Source organism: Psammomys obesus, unplaced genomic scaffold (assembly GCF_907164565.1).
Source record: "Psammomys obesus unplaced genomic scaffold, mPsaObe1.curated_primary_1811, whole genome shotgun sequence".
Taxonomy (NCBI): domain Eukaryota; kingdom Metazoa; phylum Chordata; class Mammalia; order Rodentia; family Muridae; genus Psammomys; species Psammomys obesus.
The window spans coordinates 1849090-1866328 of NW_026596069.1; the positions used below are offsets into that span (position 1 = coordinate 1849090).

Below are 17239 nucleotides of genomic sequence, written 5' to 3' on the forward strand. Positions count from 1 at the left end.
TTGTACATGTAACATTTTTTAAAATTTTATTTTCATTTGTAGTTTTAAGTGTATGTGTGTCTTTGTTAATGTATGCCAGGTGTGCACGTGTCAGAGGCCAAGAGGGCGGCAGGTCCCCTGGAGCTGGACTTGGAGAGTTGTGAGACAAGTGTGTTCTCTTGAAGAACAGCAATATTTTTCAAGAGACATTGCTCTAGCCCCTTGATGCAATGGTTTTCTTTTTTGAGACAGGGTTTCTATGGGTGTGTAGCCCTGGCTATCCTGAACTAGCTTTGTAGACCAGGCTGCCTCTACCCTGGGATTACAGGCGGGCACCAATAAGCCCAGCAATAACATAATGTTAAAACAAACAAACAAACAACAAAAAGTCTTCCTCCTTTCCAGACTACGGAAGCTGAAATTTGGTGTTTTCTTTGCTTCTGAATCTAGGGGTGGGGTGGGATGGTTGACACAATTAATGGCCCAATAAGTATTTGCAAAATTCATGCCAAACCCATAAACAATTTAGATTTCTTTACATGATCTTAGTAAAAAAGGCGGAGAAGTAAATGAATTTCTTTATTCAGCAAGTAAAGATTCTTAGTCAACTGTGGCAGACACCTTGTAATCCCAGCACTGACATGGCCCAGGGCAGAACTGTTTGAGTCCACTAACTCTAGGCCACACTGGCAACACAAGTTAGACCCTGCCGCTAAACCAAACCAACAGCAAAACAAAGGAAGGAACAAAAGAAGCCTCACACTACCTCCTGATCTTACTATCCATCTCTCAGGTTACACACCAGCACTAAGAAAAGGTAGGTAGTCAGGCGGATCCGCAATAGAAACCAAATCTTGCTTATGCTAACTTTAAGTGGAACCTGACTTGAGAATAACTAACTCAGCAGATAACTCGGCAACAGCAGCAGAGCTACAGCTAAAACTGTTCAGCTTCCGTTCTCAAGGACAAAGCCACATGTCATTTCATAATGCAACTGAGTTATGGACTACTCTGACAGAGCCTCAACACGGACTCTAGGAGCAAAGGTTAGGCAGGAAAAGTGAGAAAGATGGCAAGACACATTTGTGGGTCCAGTGAAAGAGAGGGCTGGAGTCATGATAAAAACTGGGAATTAAGTCAGATAAAAGAGTCTGGTACCTCCGGAAATGAAAGAAGCGGCAGGCTACAGTAGAATCATCTTGCTCCTGCTCCTTAAACTTCCGGTACCTCTCCAGACGGCACTCCCGACACTTGTGCAGGTGAGGGGCCACGTTTATACATGACCCATCCTGCAAGAAGGGCTCTCCAGACTGCTTCAGCTTCTTCACTTTACTCACATCTTTCAGCACTGACTGGCCAACTGTAGTGAGGAAGAGAGGAGAAAAGGCCTTCATGAGGCTTATGAGGCTTTAGAGTGCAATAGCATGACCCTCTTGAAGACAAGACATATATCCTGACTCAGGCTATTTCTCTTTGTACTCCTTAGGCATGTACCCAGAACAGAGTGCAGGAAGCAAAAAGGCTTCAGTTAGGAACTAAGAACCATGAAGAACATGTATCAAGTAACCCAGATAAGTGAAAACTCTGGGTATAGGGATGAAAACCCATTGAGAAAGAAGGCAGCCATCATCTGGCTCTGGTTCCTCAGGAAATGGCTATATCCTTGATCAAAGCCCTTAGACTCCTAAAGTCTATCAGTTAATGAAGAAAAGAGCTGCTTTGAACACTAGACTCCGGGCAAAGTTCTAGCACAGTTACTGGGCTCTGATAGGTGTTAAATATCTTACGGGAAGAACAAATAGAGGCTGTGAATCTCTTTGCCTTATCAAAGCTACAAAAGGTTGCTATGGAAACAGTGACTATCTCTTCCTATCTCCCTGAAGTAAATTTAAAGATGGTCTAAAGTGAAGTAGAAATGAATGAGATATACAAAGAAACTTAATTGCTAATGTAAAAAAAAAAAAAAAAAATGACAAGATCAAGAATTGTCTTTGTAAGGCCAGATAACCCACATAATGACAGCACAACAACAACACTGCCCTGAACCAGGTTTGAGGATGGGACCAAGTCAAGCCCCTCTGGCTTTGTGATGCTATGAGATTAAGAATTTTCCATCAAAGCATTTGATATTAGTGTTACAACAAAGCCCATCTCTGGCCCCACAGGATCACCTTTCAGGGGAGCAGTCCGAGGCCGGCCCTTTGGAGCCTGCTTCCCTTTGCCCTTTCCCAGCAGTAGCTCAGCACTGCGCTCCCCAATGGGGCCTAGCTTCCCCATCAGGTGCTCTGGAATCCCCTTTAGGCCGCTCTTGGCCTGCAGCTGCTCCTCCGAGTCGCTCAGATCTGACAGGTCACTGTTGGTGCTGGAGTCCGAGTCCTGTCTGCAAGCCAAGCTTCGCTCATCCAATGAGAACCTTTTTACAGCTTCAAAAGGAGCTTTGTTCTCTTGTGAAAACTCTGCTGGGGAGGACAGAAAGCTGCCTGAGTGCCTGCCAAAGACGGTACTGAAGGTTTTGAGGAGAGGATTGTCCTGCTGGCCAGGTCCCACAGTTGGCCTCTCTTCTGTGGGACTAGAGGAGAGAGTAGGCATCTCAATAGGTTGGGTGAGGCTGCTGGTGGGTGAGCTGGAGCGGCCATTCCCCATAGCAGAGAGGCTTGGGCCTCCAGTGCTGAGAGCTGAGCCCAGAACACCAGACACCAGCTTGGAGGAGTCAGTTGTAATAAAGAGGGTTTTTTTCTTTGCTAAAGATGCAGAATCTGCAGAGGAGTGAGACTCGGGCCAGCTGGGTGTTGGCTTTGAGGTGACAGTGGTAGCAGAGGAAGAGCTACCTGATGCCTGAGACGCAAAGCTGCTGAAAGGGCTGTGTTCAACTTTCTCCACAAACGCCAGGAAAGGGTTAGAAGGCTCTTCTCGGGATAGTTTGGGGGGCTGTAAAAATAGATTTTCATGACTCTCTGGGGTGCGGGTATTTAGGAGACTCCGTGGGAAGGCTGGAGTAAGGGTGGGCATGGACTCTGCAGGCACTTTTCGGTCCACAGAGCTGCCAGCCTTGGGACCTGGCTTATTGTCTGCTCCAAGAGCAGATCTGCCTTTACATAGGCTCTCAAGGCTTTGTTTGAATGAGTCCCTGCTGGAGGAATCATCAGCCATACTCTCTGAAACCGTGCTGAAGTAGTTACTGCTGGGTAAATTTTGGGACATGCATTGAAAAAACAAGTTCTTGGAGAGATCTGAGTCCTTCTGAGACTCTGATGCAGAGCTACAGCTGAAAGAGAAGCCCAAAGGCTTGTTTTCTGTGGCTAAAACTCCATTGGACTGGCTCCTTCCACTTCCAAAAGTCAACGGTTGTGACAAACTTGAGAGAGACATTCCAAATCCAGAAGAGGCCAGACTAGAATTTCTTGAATTCTGGAAGGAAGATTTTAACCTCAGTTAGTGATGCTAGCTACAACTTACTGATCTTTGTCATAGTGATCACTAAAGCAACATTTCTATAAGCCAACCAACTTTTCTCTCCTATATTTCATGAACCTGCTCTTATAACTTGATTTCCCATGTACTGGTAGGAAGGAAACCACAGAATTCATCTTTCCTTTTGCATGGTGAGCCAGAGATAGCAGCATGTCATCTAACCTGCTACTCAGGGTGATGCTAGGATGTATCCGACTTACAGTAGTTGGAAAGAGACTCCATTAAGGAAAGAGGGTATTACTTTGTAACTAGAGACCCTTGTAACATCAATTACTTCTTTTTTTTTTTAATTTTATTTATCAATCTACTTCTTCAGTGGCCTATTATAGAAGGGATTGCTTTGCTTTCTTTTTGAAACAAGGTCTCATGTAGCCTCAGCCGGCCTCAAACTCCTTATGTAGTCCAGAATGACAATGAACTTCAAATGTTCCTGCCTCTGCTTCCCAAATGCTGAGGTTACAGGACAGGCGTGTGTCACCATACCAGCTTTATGAGGTGGTGGGAACTGAACCCAGGACTTTGTGTATGTGAGGCAAGCACTCTACCAATAAGTTACATGCTCCTTCTCAATTGTCTTAGTTAAGGTCCTGTAAATAGCCCATGTTACAAAGTTACTTTACTTTCATTACAACTGCCTGTACATAAAATAATTTTATTAATTTGAAATTTCATAAAATGGATCTTTTTGGAAACCAGCCAGCTACTAAATTCATATTCATATCAACTTACTTAATTAGTTAATCTTTTGATACAGAGTCTATAGACCCCTGGCTGGTCTTGAACTTATAGAAATCCCCGGTGTCTGCTCTCCCAGTGGTGGGGTTGTTGTTGTGTTGTTTTGGACACAGGGTTTCCTCTGTGTAAGGGAGCCTCGATTTGTAGACCAGGCTGGCCCTAAACTCAGAGATCTGACTGCCTCTGCCTCTGGAGAGCTGGGATTAAAGGCTTGCACAACCATGCCCGGCTAGTGCTGGAATTTAAGGTGTGAACCATTTACCCTGTTCATGTCAATTTAGACTGAAGAGATGCTTCACCTAACACTAAACCTAAAGATACTAAGTTACATGAGGCTATTTAGTGAGACCTCTTGCAATATTAAGGTTCCCTAAACAAAATTTGTAAATTGAAATATTTGCCAAACACAAACATTTAGGATAACAAATTAGAATGAATGAAACATTTTGACATTTCTTCCTTTACCTTGAAGATTCTTAACTTTTGTACGTAAATGTAAGTGACCTAGTATATATAAACAGACACACCACTCATAGGAACACTTTCTTATTATTGGCTTAATTTCATAATACTTAGATCCTAGCACCTGGTTTGCAAATCATGTATTATTAAGAAAAGGATGATATACCTTCAAAATACTGAAAATAAAAACTATCCCATTACTGAAATATGGTGTTTTCTTTTGATATCAGGAAAATCTCTGGAGCTAGTAAGGGTTCCAGCCTTGCAACACTATGACTATACTAAATACCATAGAACATTTACTGGTTACAATGGTAAATTTTCTTCAGAGTAGCACAGAAGCCTGAAATTCCAATGGTTTGTCTCCAGCTGACATCTGCTAATAAGACTACTTTAGGACATTTTAGAGTTAAAAAGTTAAAGTTCATATCTTCCCACTAACTACAAAAGCACTGACACTCGCCCCACGTGCAGGAGAGAGAACAGGCTGACAGCACTGAGGCTCTCCTGTTGTTTAGTAGCAACATCTAACCAGGAGCTGACATCTGCAGGAGGGTAAGGAATTCTAAGTTGCTCATTCTTTAGTACCAAAGCAAGCAGCACACGAGCATTAAGTCCTCTGGCTGCATTTTCATTTTCCTTCAAATAATTAGATTCCATATCTTTTCCTTAGGACAAAGCGATGAAAACTGCTGCAACTCAGTTTTTAGGAGAAGTTTCTTGGCAGCTGTTTTTCTATTTCAGATTAACCACTATAAGGAAAACATTCATGGCTTTGCTTTGATTTCAGAAGGCAGGATCAAACATTAATAACATGCTAGATTTTATTAGTCCAGAGATTTCTCCAACCCATTTGGCTTTTTTGGGGTGGGGTGGAGTGGGGACGACTAGGGGCTGAACCTACCAGGACTGTGAACATACTAGGCAAATATATCCCTAGCTCTCTAACTTATTGAAAGGAATACCCACTGAACCCACATTGCTTACATTTATTTATCCCGCTTTCCTACTCCAGAAATAGAAGTAGTCACTACCTCTCTTTTGTAGCACATAAAATTGTGCTGATTATACTCATCCACTTACACTCTCACTACCTTTGACAGGCACTTTTTGCACTACAAAGCCAAACAAGAGCTACCTGGTTGTTTTGCTAATATTAGCTACCTAACAGGAAAACCCCAAGCAGCTTTACATTTATGGGTCTTCTCCTTCTGCCTGGACAATTTCATCTCCCTCCCTATCCCTGAATACTAAGCATATAAAAATTACATTTGCTGCTGGGCAGTGGTGGATCTCTGTGAGTTCAAGGCCAGCCTGGTCTACAAAGAGAGTTCCAGAGCAGCCAAGGCTACATAGAGAAACCCTGTCTCGAAAAACAAAAACAAAAAAATTACATTTGCTAGGAAATGGAAGAAGTGAGATGAACCGGATACGCCCTGGGTTTGTACTGAGGCTAGAGAGTGACCCTGGGCTTTATTTATACCTAAGAGCCAAGTGCTCTCCACTGAGCTACAGCCTCAACCAAATGCCATTTTTATCTGGCATTCCTCTACTTAAAACAATCCCATTTTATTTAGTGTGTGAGCGCCTCCTCCAAATAGGGATTCTTTTTTTTTAAAGATTTATTTATTTTTTATGTATACAATGTTCTGCTTGTATATACACCTGCACACCATAAGAGGGCACCCGATTTCATTATAGATGGTTGTGAGCCACCATGTGGTTGCTGGGAATTGAACTCAGGACCTCTGGAAGAGCAGACAGTGCTCTTAAGCTCTGAGCTATCTCTCCAGCCCCGGGATTCTTCTTTTTAGACAGGGTCTCATATAGCCCAGACTGGCCTCAAACTCTGTAAGTAACTGAGAATAACTCTGAACTTAACTTTTACCTGCAGAGTGCCATGACTGCAGGTATACATACATCTCTATGCCTGGCTTTCACATATAATATCCAGTACTTAGCACACAGTAGTTCTCTATACACAATTTCTTGTTTGGGTTTTAATTTTTGTAACAAAATCTTATGTTACCAGACCAACTTCTCAAACTCCTGGGTCAAATGTACCCTTTGCCTCAGTTTCCTTAGTAGCTATGAGTTGACAGGAACACGACACCATATCTAACTTTCACGTATTTTTAAAAAGATTTATTTACTTTCATTTGATGTCTCTAAGTATTTTGCCTGCACGTATGTCAGTGTACCACATGTATAGGCCTGCAGAGGAAGGTGTCAATCCCCTGAAACCAGAATTACAGTCACTTATGAGCCACCATGTGGGTGCAGGGGATAAAGCCAGGTCCTCTGCAAGAGCAGCCAGTGCTCTTAACTGCTGAGACATTTCTCTAGCTCCCTACTTTTATGCTTTTTTTAAAGGTTAAGGATTTCATATTCTAGCACAAGTTAGCAGCCTGTTTGGATGAAAAAAAATGACTAATACCATAAATTATACTTTGTTGACAAAATGTAGTCAACTAGTTTTTATACTGTGATTGCAAAAAAAAAAAAAAAAAAAAGCCAGTGTGTACGTACCTCAAATTTAGCACACAGTAAACTGGACGCTAACTCTATCAGATTTTACAGCAGTGCTCTTAAAAAGGGCAAATTAGCAAGGAAAAATATATGGCCATATCAAATGATAGGAAAAATGAAGACCTGAAAAGACAGAGTAATGGCAGCTTGCACACACAGCCTTCATCACGGTGTTCACTGTCATCAACACTGTAATGCATTAACTTTGCCTCTCAGAATCCTAGTGAGAGGCTCAACCACAATATGAACTAAACAGACTGACAAAAAGAAAAAAGATCCCTAGATATTTTTCACATCTCATTAAATTGAATTGCCTATTGTTTTTTAATTAGCTCAACCATCAGGTGACTTTGAAGAGCTGTTAAAGTTACTAAAAAAATACAAATTTGCCAAATGAGCAGGAATGGCCCAGTAAGAGCACAATTTCAATCCGATTGAGAAATCTTCCTTCCCTGGGGCATATGAGAAGTTTTTTCAATGTATTAACAATGAAGGAGGGTGGAAGAGTTAACCCAAATCTGCCAAGTCTGCCTTGAAGCAACTCACCTCTCCTGAGGCCTGCGACCAGCTGCCTTTCTGTTTTTCAGTCCCTGAAGCAAGGCCAGTGTCTGAGATCCTCACCGTAGTTGGGGTGGAGCTGGCGGTGGTGACTACAGCTGCTGAAGCCACCATGCCCTGGCTAACTTGTTCCAGTGTTTTTCCTGCCTCTTTGTTTTCAGCTCCACCTACCTCTGGGGCCAAAGGTGTCTGACCTGTGGCTGAAGCATATGGAGTGAAAGGTACAGGCGTGTCCCCACCTACAGGCTCATCCTGCACCACCAGAGTCCTGCCGTTTTCTTTGGTGTAAGTGGCAAATCGAATGCTGCGGTTAATCTGGGGAACAAATGTAGACGGTGGCTGCTTGGCTCTTTGTTCCAGCCCTGGCTCTCCACTGGCATTACCTCCTTTCCAGGGCCCTCGGCTTGCCTCACCTCCATCACTCCCATTACTGTCTACTTCACCCCTGTCTCCTTTTAATTTCTTTGTAGCAGGGTCACACCCAGAGTCCGAAGCACTTTTTCTCCTCCGGCCATCTCTCCCCTCTATGCTCTCTCTCTTCTTCTTTCCTTTGGAAGATTTTACTGCTTTTATGGTACCCCCCTACAAAACAAAATTCAAAAAAGGTTTATTGCAAAGGGTCTTTCATCCTGTGAAACCATTAGCCATTAGTGCTTTCCCATCCCTGGAAGCAGATCCAGCAGGCACAGCTCTGATGCCCGCTCTAAGACACCGGACAGTACCAAGCTTCCGGTGGCTCGCTTTACATATACATACATTCGAGATCATAGCGACTAGAGGTTAGCTGCCTTGGCAAACCCTTGGACATATGACACACTACACACTACTTTACAGGTTTTTTTTTTTTTTTTTTTTTTTTTTTTTTTTGAGAGTTTCAACAATTTGTGGAATTTCTGCTACAAAACAAATTGTCAGAGCTAGGCTGGGAGCACACTTGTCCTGTAATGAAATATTAAATATTCATTTATGTGTATTTAGTACCACGTCTGCCATATGTATGCAGGTGCCCTCAGAGGCCAGCATGGGAGTAGGATCCCCTAGTGCTGGAGCTATAGGCAGCTGTAAATTTCCTAATATGAGCTCTGGTTGATAAATACCAGTTCTCTAATAGAGCAGCCAGTGATCCTAACTGTTGAGCCATCTCTCTCGAGCATCCCTTTAAGAATTTTTTCAGGGCCAGGGTAGTGGTAGTGGTGGCTGGACAGAAGACTCAAGGAAGAGCACTGGCTAGTCTTCTAGGACTTGGAATCCCAGCACCCACAGGGCAGCTCTCAACACCTGTAACTCCACTTCAAGGAATCTGACATATTCTCCTGACACCAAGGGCACCAGGCAAGCTCAGGTGCATACATACATGCAGGCAAAGCAACTATACACATAAAAGAAATATTTTTAAAAGTTAAAATGCATTTATATTTATTTGAGATGGGGGTGTGGGTGTGTGTTTCACTATGTCATCCCAGACAGCCTACAAGTCCCCATATGTAGACCCCAGGTTAGCCTCAAACTCAGAGCTTCTGCCTCTGCCCCACCGTGTGGGGTTACACGTGAACACCGCCTTGTCTGTTTGTGATAGACATTTGCATTTTAAGTAATGAAATATAAAATCTCCTCTATTTAGAAATCAGTAGACCTAATATATGTGAGTTGTGACCAAAGGAAAATAAGACCTGATAGATCTCAACTGCCCATAAACACTGTAAGACTCAGTTTATTTCCAAACCTTATTCCAAACCATCAGTAAAGAGAAAAAAACAACAGACCAGCACAGGCCCAAACCACAAATCTCCTTTCTAGTATTTCGTACTACCAATGACAACTTGTGACTTATCTGAGAAGCAAGGCACTTAAGAAGATAGATGGGGGCAATTCTCATCCTTTCCTGAGAAGTACGTTTTAAGTTGATTCAGAAACACTGAAGGTATTGAGGTGGCAATAACCTAGTTGTGCGTAATGATGAATATTTGCCATTTAATAAATTTACCAGCACTACCCTCAATACTTACAGAGCCGTATCCTCACTGTGATCATTTTATTTGATATGTCAACTTTTTAAATATTTAAAAATTTCTTGGAGCCATGTAGAGTGGTGCATGCCTTCAATCCCAGCAGAGGAAGGAGGAGACCAGCCTGGTCTACAGGACAGGTTCCAAGACAGCCAAGGGCTACACAGAGAAATCCTGTCTTAAAAAATTTTTTTTCTTCCTGCTAATTTCTGTATTTTGTCTTTCTTTTTTGCTGTCTTCATTTTTCCCTCCTTTAATTTTCTTGTAAAACTCATTCATTTTGTTTAAAGATTTGTTTACTTTACACATGTGTGTATACCTAATCGTATGTATGTATGCCACATTTATACACACGCCTATGGAGGCCAGATAGGGAAATCTGATCCCTGGAACTGGAGTTACAGGTGGTTACGGGTGACAAGAGGATGCTGGAAGCTAGAACCTTTGTAAGAAAAGCCAGTGCTCTAAACCTGTGAGCCATCTCTCCAGCCCCTCTTGTAAATCTGGGTTGGGAAAGGGGGTGTGGAGGGCAAGGATCAGGAGTGGGGAGAGCTGGGGTGGCAGTAAGGGAAGGACTGGAAATCAGTGGGTATCTCTGGGAGAGAAGAGGTTCCTGGGAGTCTATGGGGTGACTCCTAGCAGCAGGGATTATGGAGCCTGAAGTCACCACCTCCTGTACCCAGGTGGGACTTCCAGTGCAGGGAGACACCAACCCACCAGAAAACCTTCCACTCAAAATTTGTCTTACCTACAAGAGGTGTAGGGATTAGAAGGAGCAGAGACTGAGGGAATGGCAAAACAATGACTGGCCCAACTTGAGACCCATCTCATCAGAGAGTCAACCCCTGTCACTATTAATGATACTGTGCTATGACGAACAGGAGCCTGGCATAACTGTCTTCTTAGAGGCTCATCTGGCAGCTGATGGAAACAGACGCATAGACCCACAGCCAAACAACAGGCCAAGCTCAGGGAGTTCTGTGGAAGAGTGGGAGGAAGGACTGAGGGAGCCAGAGGGATCAAGAACACCACAGGAAGACCCTACAGAATAAACTAACTTGGATCCATGGGGGCTCAAAGAGACTGAACCGCCAACCAAAGAGCTTGCAATGGGCTGGACCTAGATCCCCTTTACATATGTAACTGATGGGCAGCTTGTTCCTGCCCTAACAATGGGAGTAGGGGCTGTCTCTGTCTCTGCTGCCGGCCTTTGGATCCCTTTCCCTTGGCTGGGCTGCTTGTCAGGCCTCCGTGGGAGGGGATGCACTTGGTCCTGCTGTACCTTGAGGTGCCAGGGTGGGTTGGTACCCCTTGGGAGCCTCCCTTTCTCTGAGAAGGTAAGGGAGAGTGGAGCATGAGGGTGGGACTGAAAGGAGAGGAGGGAGGGGGCTGGAATCAGGTTGTTAAGTGATTAAATAAATAAAGGGAAAAAGAAATAAAGCTTAAGATTTACTTCCATTTCACCCATACTTCTGCTAATATTACCCAAGTTTCCACAGAGGTATAAATAATAATAACATACTTATTATGACTAAGTACCTATCATATTTCTGGCAATATTATCTAAGCTTCCCAAATCTTTCATTCAAATATCAAAAACACCCTGTTTTTATTTCATCCTCATTTAAAACTATCCTCCAAGTTTTTGGTCTAAATGCAGAAGAATGTTCATTGTGATATAGTCCTTATTGTTCATTCATCCTCACACTTAAAGGATAAAAGGTGACTGATCTTGGATGTCTAGAAAGGGTTACTATACAACTTGGCACAATATCAGTAATAATTGTACTTTGTTAGTCTAGAATATAGTCTACCATAACAAAGCCAAAGAGGAAAGAACCAGTATCTTCAGCTAAAAAACACAGATCCAGTTTCTAACTCATCTGGCCAACTCCCGAGCTGGCTCAGAGCAGTTTCCTAGCATTCCCCAAACAACCAATGTGTGTCCTTTCATGTCGACCTGTCAGACTTGAGCAGACAACACAGAGAGCAATGAGATCTATACATGTTCTCCAGTTTTATCTAACCAACTGAGCAGTACCAATCATATAATAAGTACTTAAGCCAACAAATAAAATATTGAAAGGAGCAATCGTAGAGCTCGATACATCATTAAACAATAGGCATTCACAGCCATGCACATACAATAAGGCCTTATCCTATTCAAAGTAACATAACTAAGGAACTATTAAATTTCATCTGGTTCCTTCCTTTCCTTCTGATAGTCTTTCAACAAGAATGATTGCACAGCAGTGAATTGCGGTACACATCTTTAAGCCCAACACTTGACAGGCAAAAGCAGGCGGATCTCTGAGTTTGAGGCCAGCCCAGTCTACATAGGTTGAGTACCAGACACACCCAGATCCCATCTCAATAGAAAGGAAGGACTACATACTTATCAAGCAAGATGGAGACAGTAACACTGCAGAGGAGTTAATATTTTAAGGAACATGAATGTTGCTTTGTCTTTTTGAGGCAGGGTTTCAAGTAGACTAGGCTGGCTTTGAATTTCTGACACTCTTGCCTCAACAGCAATGTGCAGGTATTACTGGAGTTTACTGTCAGGCAGATTGTTAACATAAACTTTGTTCTAATAATTTTAAATGAACCAAGAGTTGGCTTGGTTCATAGTAATTATAAAGCAAACCACTGTGTGCAGAACACTGAACTAGGCATTTGTTCGATTTGATTCCAGTACAAAATATAGAATTTCACACTACCTTGGAGCTCACTGGTATTTGATGGGGGTAGGGAGGATACAAATTTTCCTTTATTTCCTATTACTAGGTAGGTCATTATCACTAGTGTTGTTCACCCAAGTTTTACTATCTATAACTTGTCCTGGGAGAATATAAGAAAGATTCCATGGATTTTACAACTAGGGGACAATGCTTTAATTAAAAGGGTTTGCTTAAACTAGGTCTTTTTCATAAGACATGTCCTCTCCTAACCAGACAAATCATAGAGAAAACAGAAAAGAATGGCCAGAGCGAGCAACTCAAGGGTATCCATGGAAAACGTACAAACAAGGGATCCACATGACAGAGTAATTACAACAAGCTCATGAATCTATGTGGACTCTTACTATACCTCACTCTGTGGTGTGGAACTCTCCATCAGCATCACATGGATGAGTCTGGGATCTACTGACTTGATCTCACCAGTCTATGGCAGAACACATGGAAAAAAGGAAAGATTTAATACCTGACAACCAAGACATAACATTATACATTTTCCTTAACAATACAGGTATTTATTCATTTTTACTTCCCCATGAGATGGAAAACTTCCTAAGAAGAATGATCTCCAATAACAGTATTGAAAATAACATTTGGAACACTGCAAGCATTAATATATTTGTTAAGTTAATGCGTTGAAGAACTGACTGAGTTCAAGACCTAAGTTTATCTTTTCAGCAATATTCATTTAAATTTCTGTATCTCTCAGCCAATAATCATTAAAACAGGCACTCAACTATCATAGAAAGAAATAAAAATTTTAGGAGTGGAGACAATGTGATAAAGTACAAATTCATTGTCTATTCTGTGACCTAACAATCACACCCTAGGAATTTACTTATTTTTAACTATATGTGTGCATGTGTGCCTGTGTGTGGGTGTGTGTACATGAGTATAAGTGGCCAGAAGAGAGTGTGGGATCCCTTGTAACCAAAGTTACAGACAGCTATGAGCTATACAACATGGGTGCCAGGCACCAAACTCAGGACCTCTGCTGTAGTGAGAATTTTGGTTTCTTTAAAAGCAGAAATGTTATGGGCATATACTTTTGTTTTAATGCCATATGTGGGGATATGGAGCTGCTTCGTAGCAGCTGACGATGATTTGCCTCGTGTCCTAGTAGGGGCATGGTTTTGCCAGCTGTTGATAGTTTCTGCTACTGTGTAAATCAGTTGGAATTCTGGGAACTTTTCAGAGGATACATAAATATTGGCACCCCATACGTGTGTGGCTGGTGGGTGGTTGGATGCTGTTGGTTGTGGTTTGCCAAGTAGTCCCTAGTGGAGCAAAGAAATGAAAAGAAATTAGAAATCCTGCCACCAAAGACCAAACTTGCCCCAAGGAACTTGATGGCCCTAATCAGCAGGAAGTGGTCTTAGAGAATAACATCACCCCCTTTCCCCATTATCCTCTTTTTCTCTATCTGGTGTTAGGGAGTGGAAGAGGAAGAAATAAAAGGGTAAAGAAGTGTGGAAGAGAAAAAGGAACCCACAAAGTAGTAGAAGTCCGATTACAACTGTAAGAGCACTAAGTGCTCTTCACTGCTGAACCATCTTTCTATCCCCACACTACGGAATTCAGCCTAATAAAACGTGTAAAAGAATGTTTTAAGAGTGCTAACTGTACCCATACTTGTGTTAATGAAAATATTGCACATGATTTAAAAGTCTGCCAATTTTAGACTAAATTATGATATATCCAGTTAGAATATACATATACTTGAAAAGGATGAGTCAAGTGTCTGTATTGACACATATATAACCTATGTAAAATAAACATACAACTATGTTTATATAAACTATACAACTATGTTTATTTTATACAAAAGATGAATTGTGCTTATGTACCACATCATACCAATCACTAACGTATGACTTACGCAACCAAACATCATATAAATAAATAAAAACCTATTATGGGCATACACATAGAAAATATTAGCAAAAATAGGGAAAGTCAAACTGGTGGCATCACTGTGGGAGTGACAGCTCCTTGGGGGAAGTGACAGTTTTCATTGTAACTTTACATGCATGTATATTATTTGAAAAAAAAAAAATTGTCTTTAGTGGAGACTGGAGAGAAGGGACAGCTTGGTGGCTAAGAGACTTTGTTGCTCTTGTAGAACAGAGGACCTGGGTTGACACTGGGTTTACCCACTTGCCCACATGGTACATCCTAACTATCTGGAACTCCAGTTCAAGGAAATCCCTCTCGCTGGCCTCTGTGGGCACAGTATGCACACTGTGCACACACATAACATAACTTTATTTTTTTGAAACATACATCTGCCTAGTATCTCACGGACCTGCCTGACTCCATCTTAAAGGTGGAAGCCCTTTTGTTATAAAGTCAGAACAAGTTTGTTTCTGTCTGTTTCTCGAATCTGACATACTCCCCTTCCTATGGGGTTGACTCACACCTTGAACTTACCCTGATAAGATGCTCTGCCAAAGAATTCTGAGATCTTCAGCCAAGTTCCTACATAACCAAAATTCCTCTGGAAATCCCCAACCCTTGAAAACGCCAAAGCCTTTCAGTTTTAGGGGGTATATAAACCCTACCTTCTCCAATGTTCAATGCTATTTTCTCAAATTCCACTTTAGCTAGATAGCCCCGTCTGACAGAAAATAAAGCCTGTATAATTTGACCAAAGAATTTGGTCTTTACTCTCGTTAGGTGGAATTAACAATTCCAGAGTGTTGGGACACATGTATGCTCACCAACACTCAGTTTACAAGTACTTCCCAAGCTATAAAATCAGTGGGGCTTTCCATGTTTACCTCTAATTCACAGTGAGGGAGTATTAGTATGATCTTGCTTGCAGATATCAAATGGCTTTTAGGTAGTCCCTGTATTTTCAATTGTTAATTGCTGTGCCCTCAGAGAGAGCTAAGCTTTGGCAGAATATTTGGTATTCTCTCAACAGCCCATTACCAGCTTTCTATATGTAAATGCTTGTCCTTCCTCACCTGCCCAAAGATGATTCTCTGAGGTTATTATGTTAAAGCAACTGCCATAAAGGAGGTCATGTAGCCCTCATCCCTGCCAAAGGGTAACCCAAAGAGATGGATCCAGGGTTGTCCTGATGCTGACTGGTACAGACTGGAATGTGGATGTTTGTGTAATAAAGAGCTAACTGCTGAGCTGGAGCAGGAGAAAGAAGGGCGGTAAGATGGACAAAAGGAGACAGAAGCATGGATGGGAATGAAGCAGGGCAAGCAGATCCCCCAAAAGTCCAACAGTAAGAGTTATATGGCCTTTCTCAGGTCCAATCATGAAGAAAACAGAGGCAAAAGTAGAAGGTAGTCTTCTTGCTGGATTTTATGTTGAAGTACTTTCTCTATGTCATTTTTAGTAAGGCTGTACCTCTTACAGAATAAGGGCCTCACCTCAGTTACTGACACCTCCATGAGACGGGTGATTGAGTCCTGACGGCTTATAACGCCATAGAGCCATACTTCTTCTCCTTCTGGTTGGTATACTTTGACCCTGTAACCCTGAACACTATAGGGACCTAAAGGAGAGATCAATTAGAACTGAATGTTTTGGGCTCAGCTATGTTTCATAAACACTTGGCATTTTCTGTGCAGAACTGAGAGGAGCAACTCTAGTTTTACATACTCAGTTGCATAAAAATGAAACATACTTTTCCTAATAAGTTTTATAAACTTTTCATTTCTAAAGAATCTCCCAAGCCACCATTTTTTCCCCCTTAATCTTAAAATTCTAAAAGGCCAGTCTATACTACAAAGCAAACCAAACCAAACTAGGCCACTAGCTGAATATGTTATTAGACAAAATTGCCATGGGAACAACAAATGACCATTAGTGTTTTGCTACCTCAGTTTCAATACCATTGAGTGAAGAGTCCAATTCATGCTGAAATGATGGGACCTAGGACTGTGTATTTTAGAGAAGCACTCCACCACTGACAGCCTCTACCATACACCCCATCCCTTTACTTTTGTTGTCAATGTACAACAAAAGCACATTCACAACAAAGGACATTCTACGAATGAACTGCTTTATGCATATACTTTGTTGTTGTTGACAAGCTTTTAGCTCTTTAGAAATCTGCGGATGGTAATTATATAGTTTTCTGTAAAGGCAGTATAAATAAAACTTAACATTTTGTTTAGTATGTGGTTACTTATGAAAACACAACCAAACTCTGCTCTATAAGATGCAGAAGGAAGATCTAGGGTGCTGCACTCTGCACTCGCTGGAACCATCAGTTAGCAGAGAACCAGAAAACTCTCTAAGTTGGATCCTCTACCCAATGGTAGAGAGCCACACGGTAGGATTCCTGGGGCCACTCAATAATGGTCTACATAAGGAGCGACTTCTTCAATTGAGTCTAGACTTCTAGCGAACTACTGACACTCAAAACTTCATTCACAAAAAGAACAGAGAAAATGTTTAAAGCTGCATGGTGCTGCATTCTCTCCATCAACAGTGACCACCCACGTGATCTAGAACTCAAGGACAGAAAACTACTTGTCCTTACCTCGGCTGAATATCTCTTGTAGCTTTTGGTCACCGATCAAAGCATTAACTGTTTCTCTTAATGCAACATGTTCTAAAAGAATCTGGTTTTGAACATCTGTTCCCATCTGATAGAGATAAAAGCAAACACCTGGATGTTAAAATAAATGGCAATAAAATAAAACTTAACTAGATGAGAAAAAGAATACACTAAAAAGCTCTATATCACACACACACACACACACACACACACACACACACACACACACACACACA

General features: G+C 41.8%; 1 protein-coding gene across 1 annotated transcript in view; it reads right to left on the reverse strand.

The window, feature by feature from the left end:
- The window catches only part of Kdm3b (lysine demethylase 3B), a 62258-nt gene that overhangs the window by 28456 nt on the left and 16563 nt on the right, over nt 1-17239 (reverse strand). Inside the window, exons 4-9 of the mRNA XM_055625801.1 lie at nt 16986-17091; nt 15868-15992; nt 12831-12905; nt 7723-8316; nt 2151-3387; nt 1138-1339 (exon numbers count right to left, since the gene is read on the reverse strand). Coding sequence (XP_055481776.1) covers nt 1138-1339; nt 2151-3387; nt 7723-8316; nt 12831-12905; nt 15868-15992; nt 16986-17091 — 2339 coding nt within the window. The remainder of the gene's footprint in view (nt 1-1137; nt 1340-2150; nt 3388-7722; nt 8317-12830; nt 12906-15867; nt 15993-16985; nt 17092-17239) is intronic.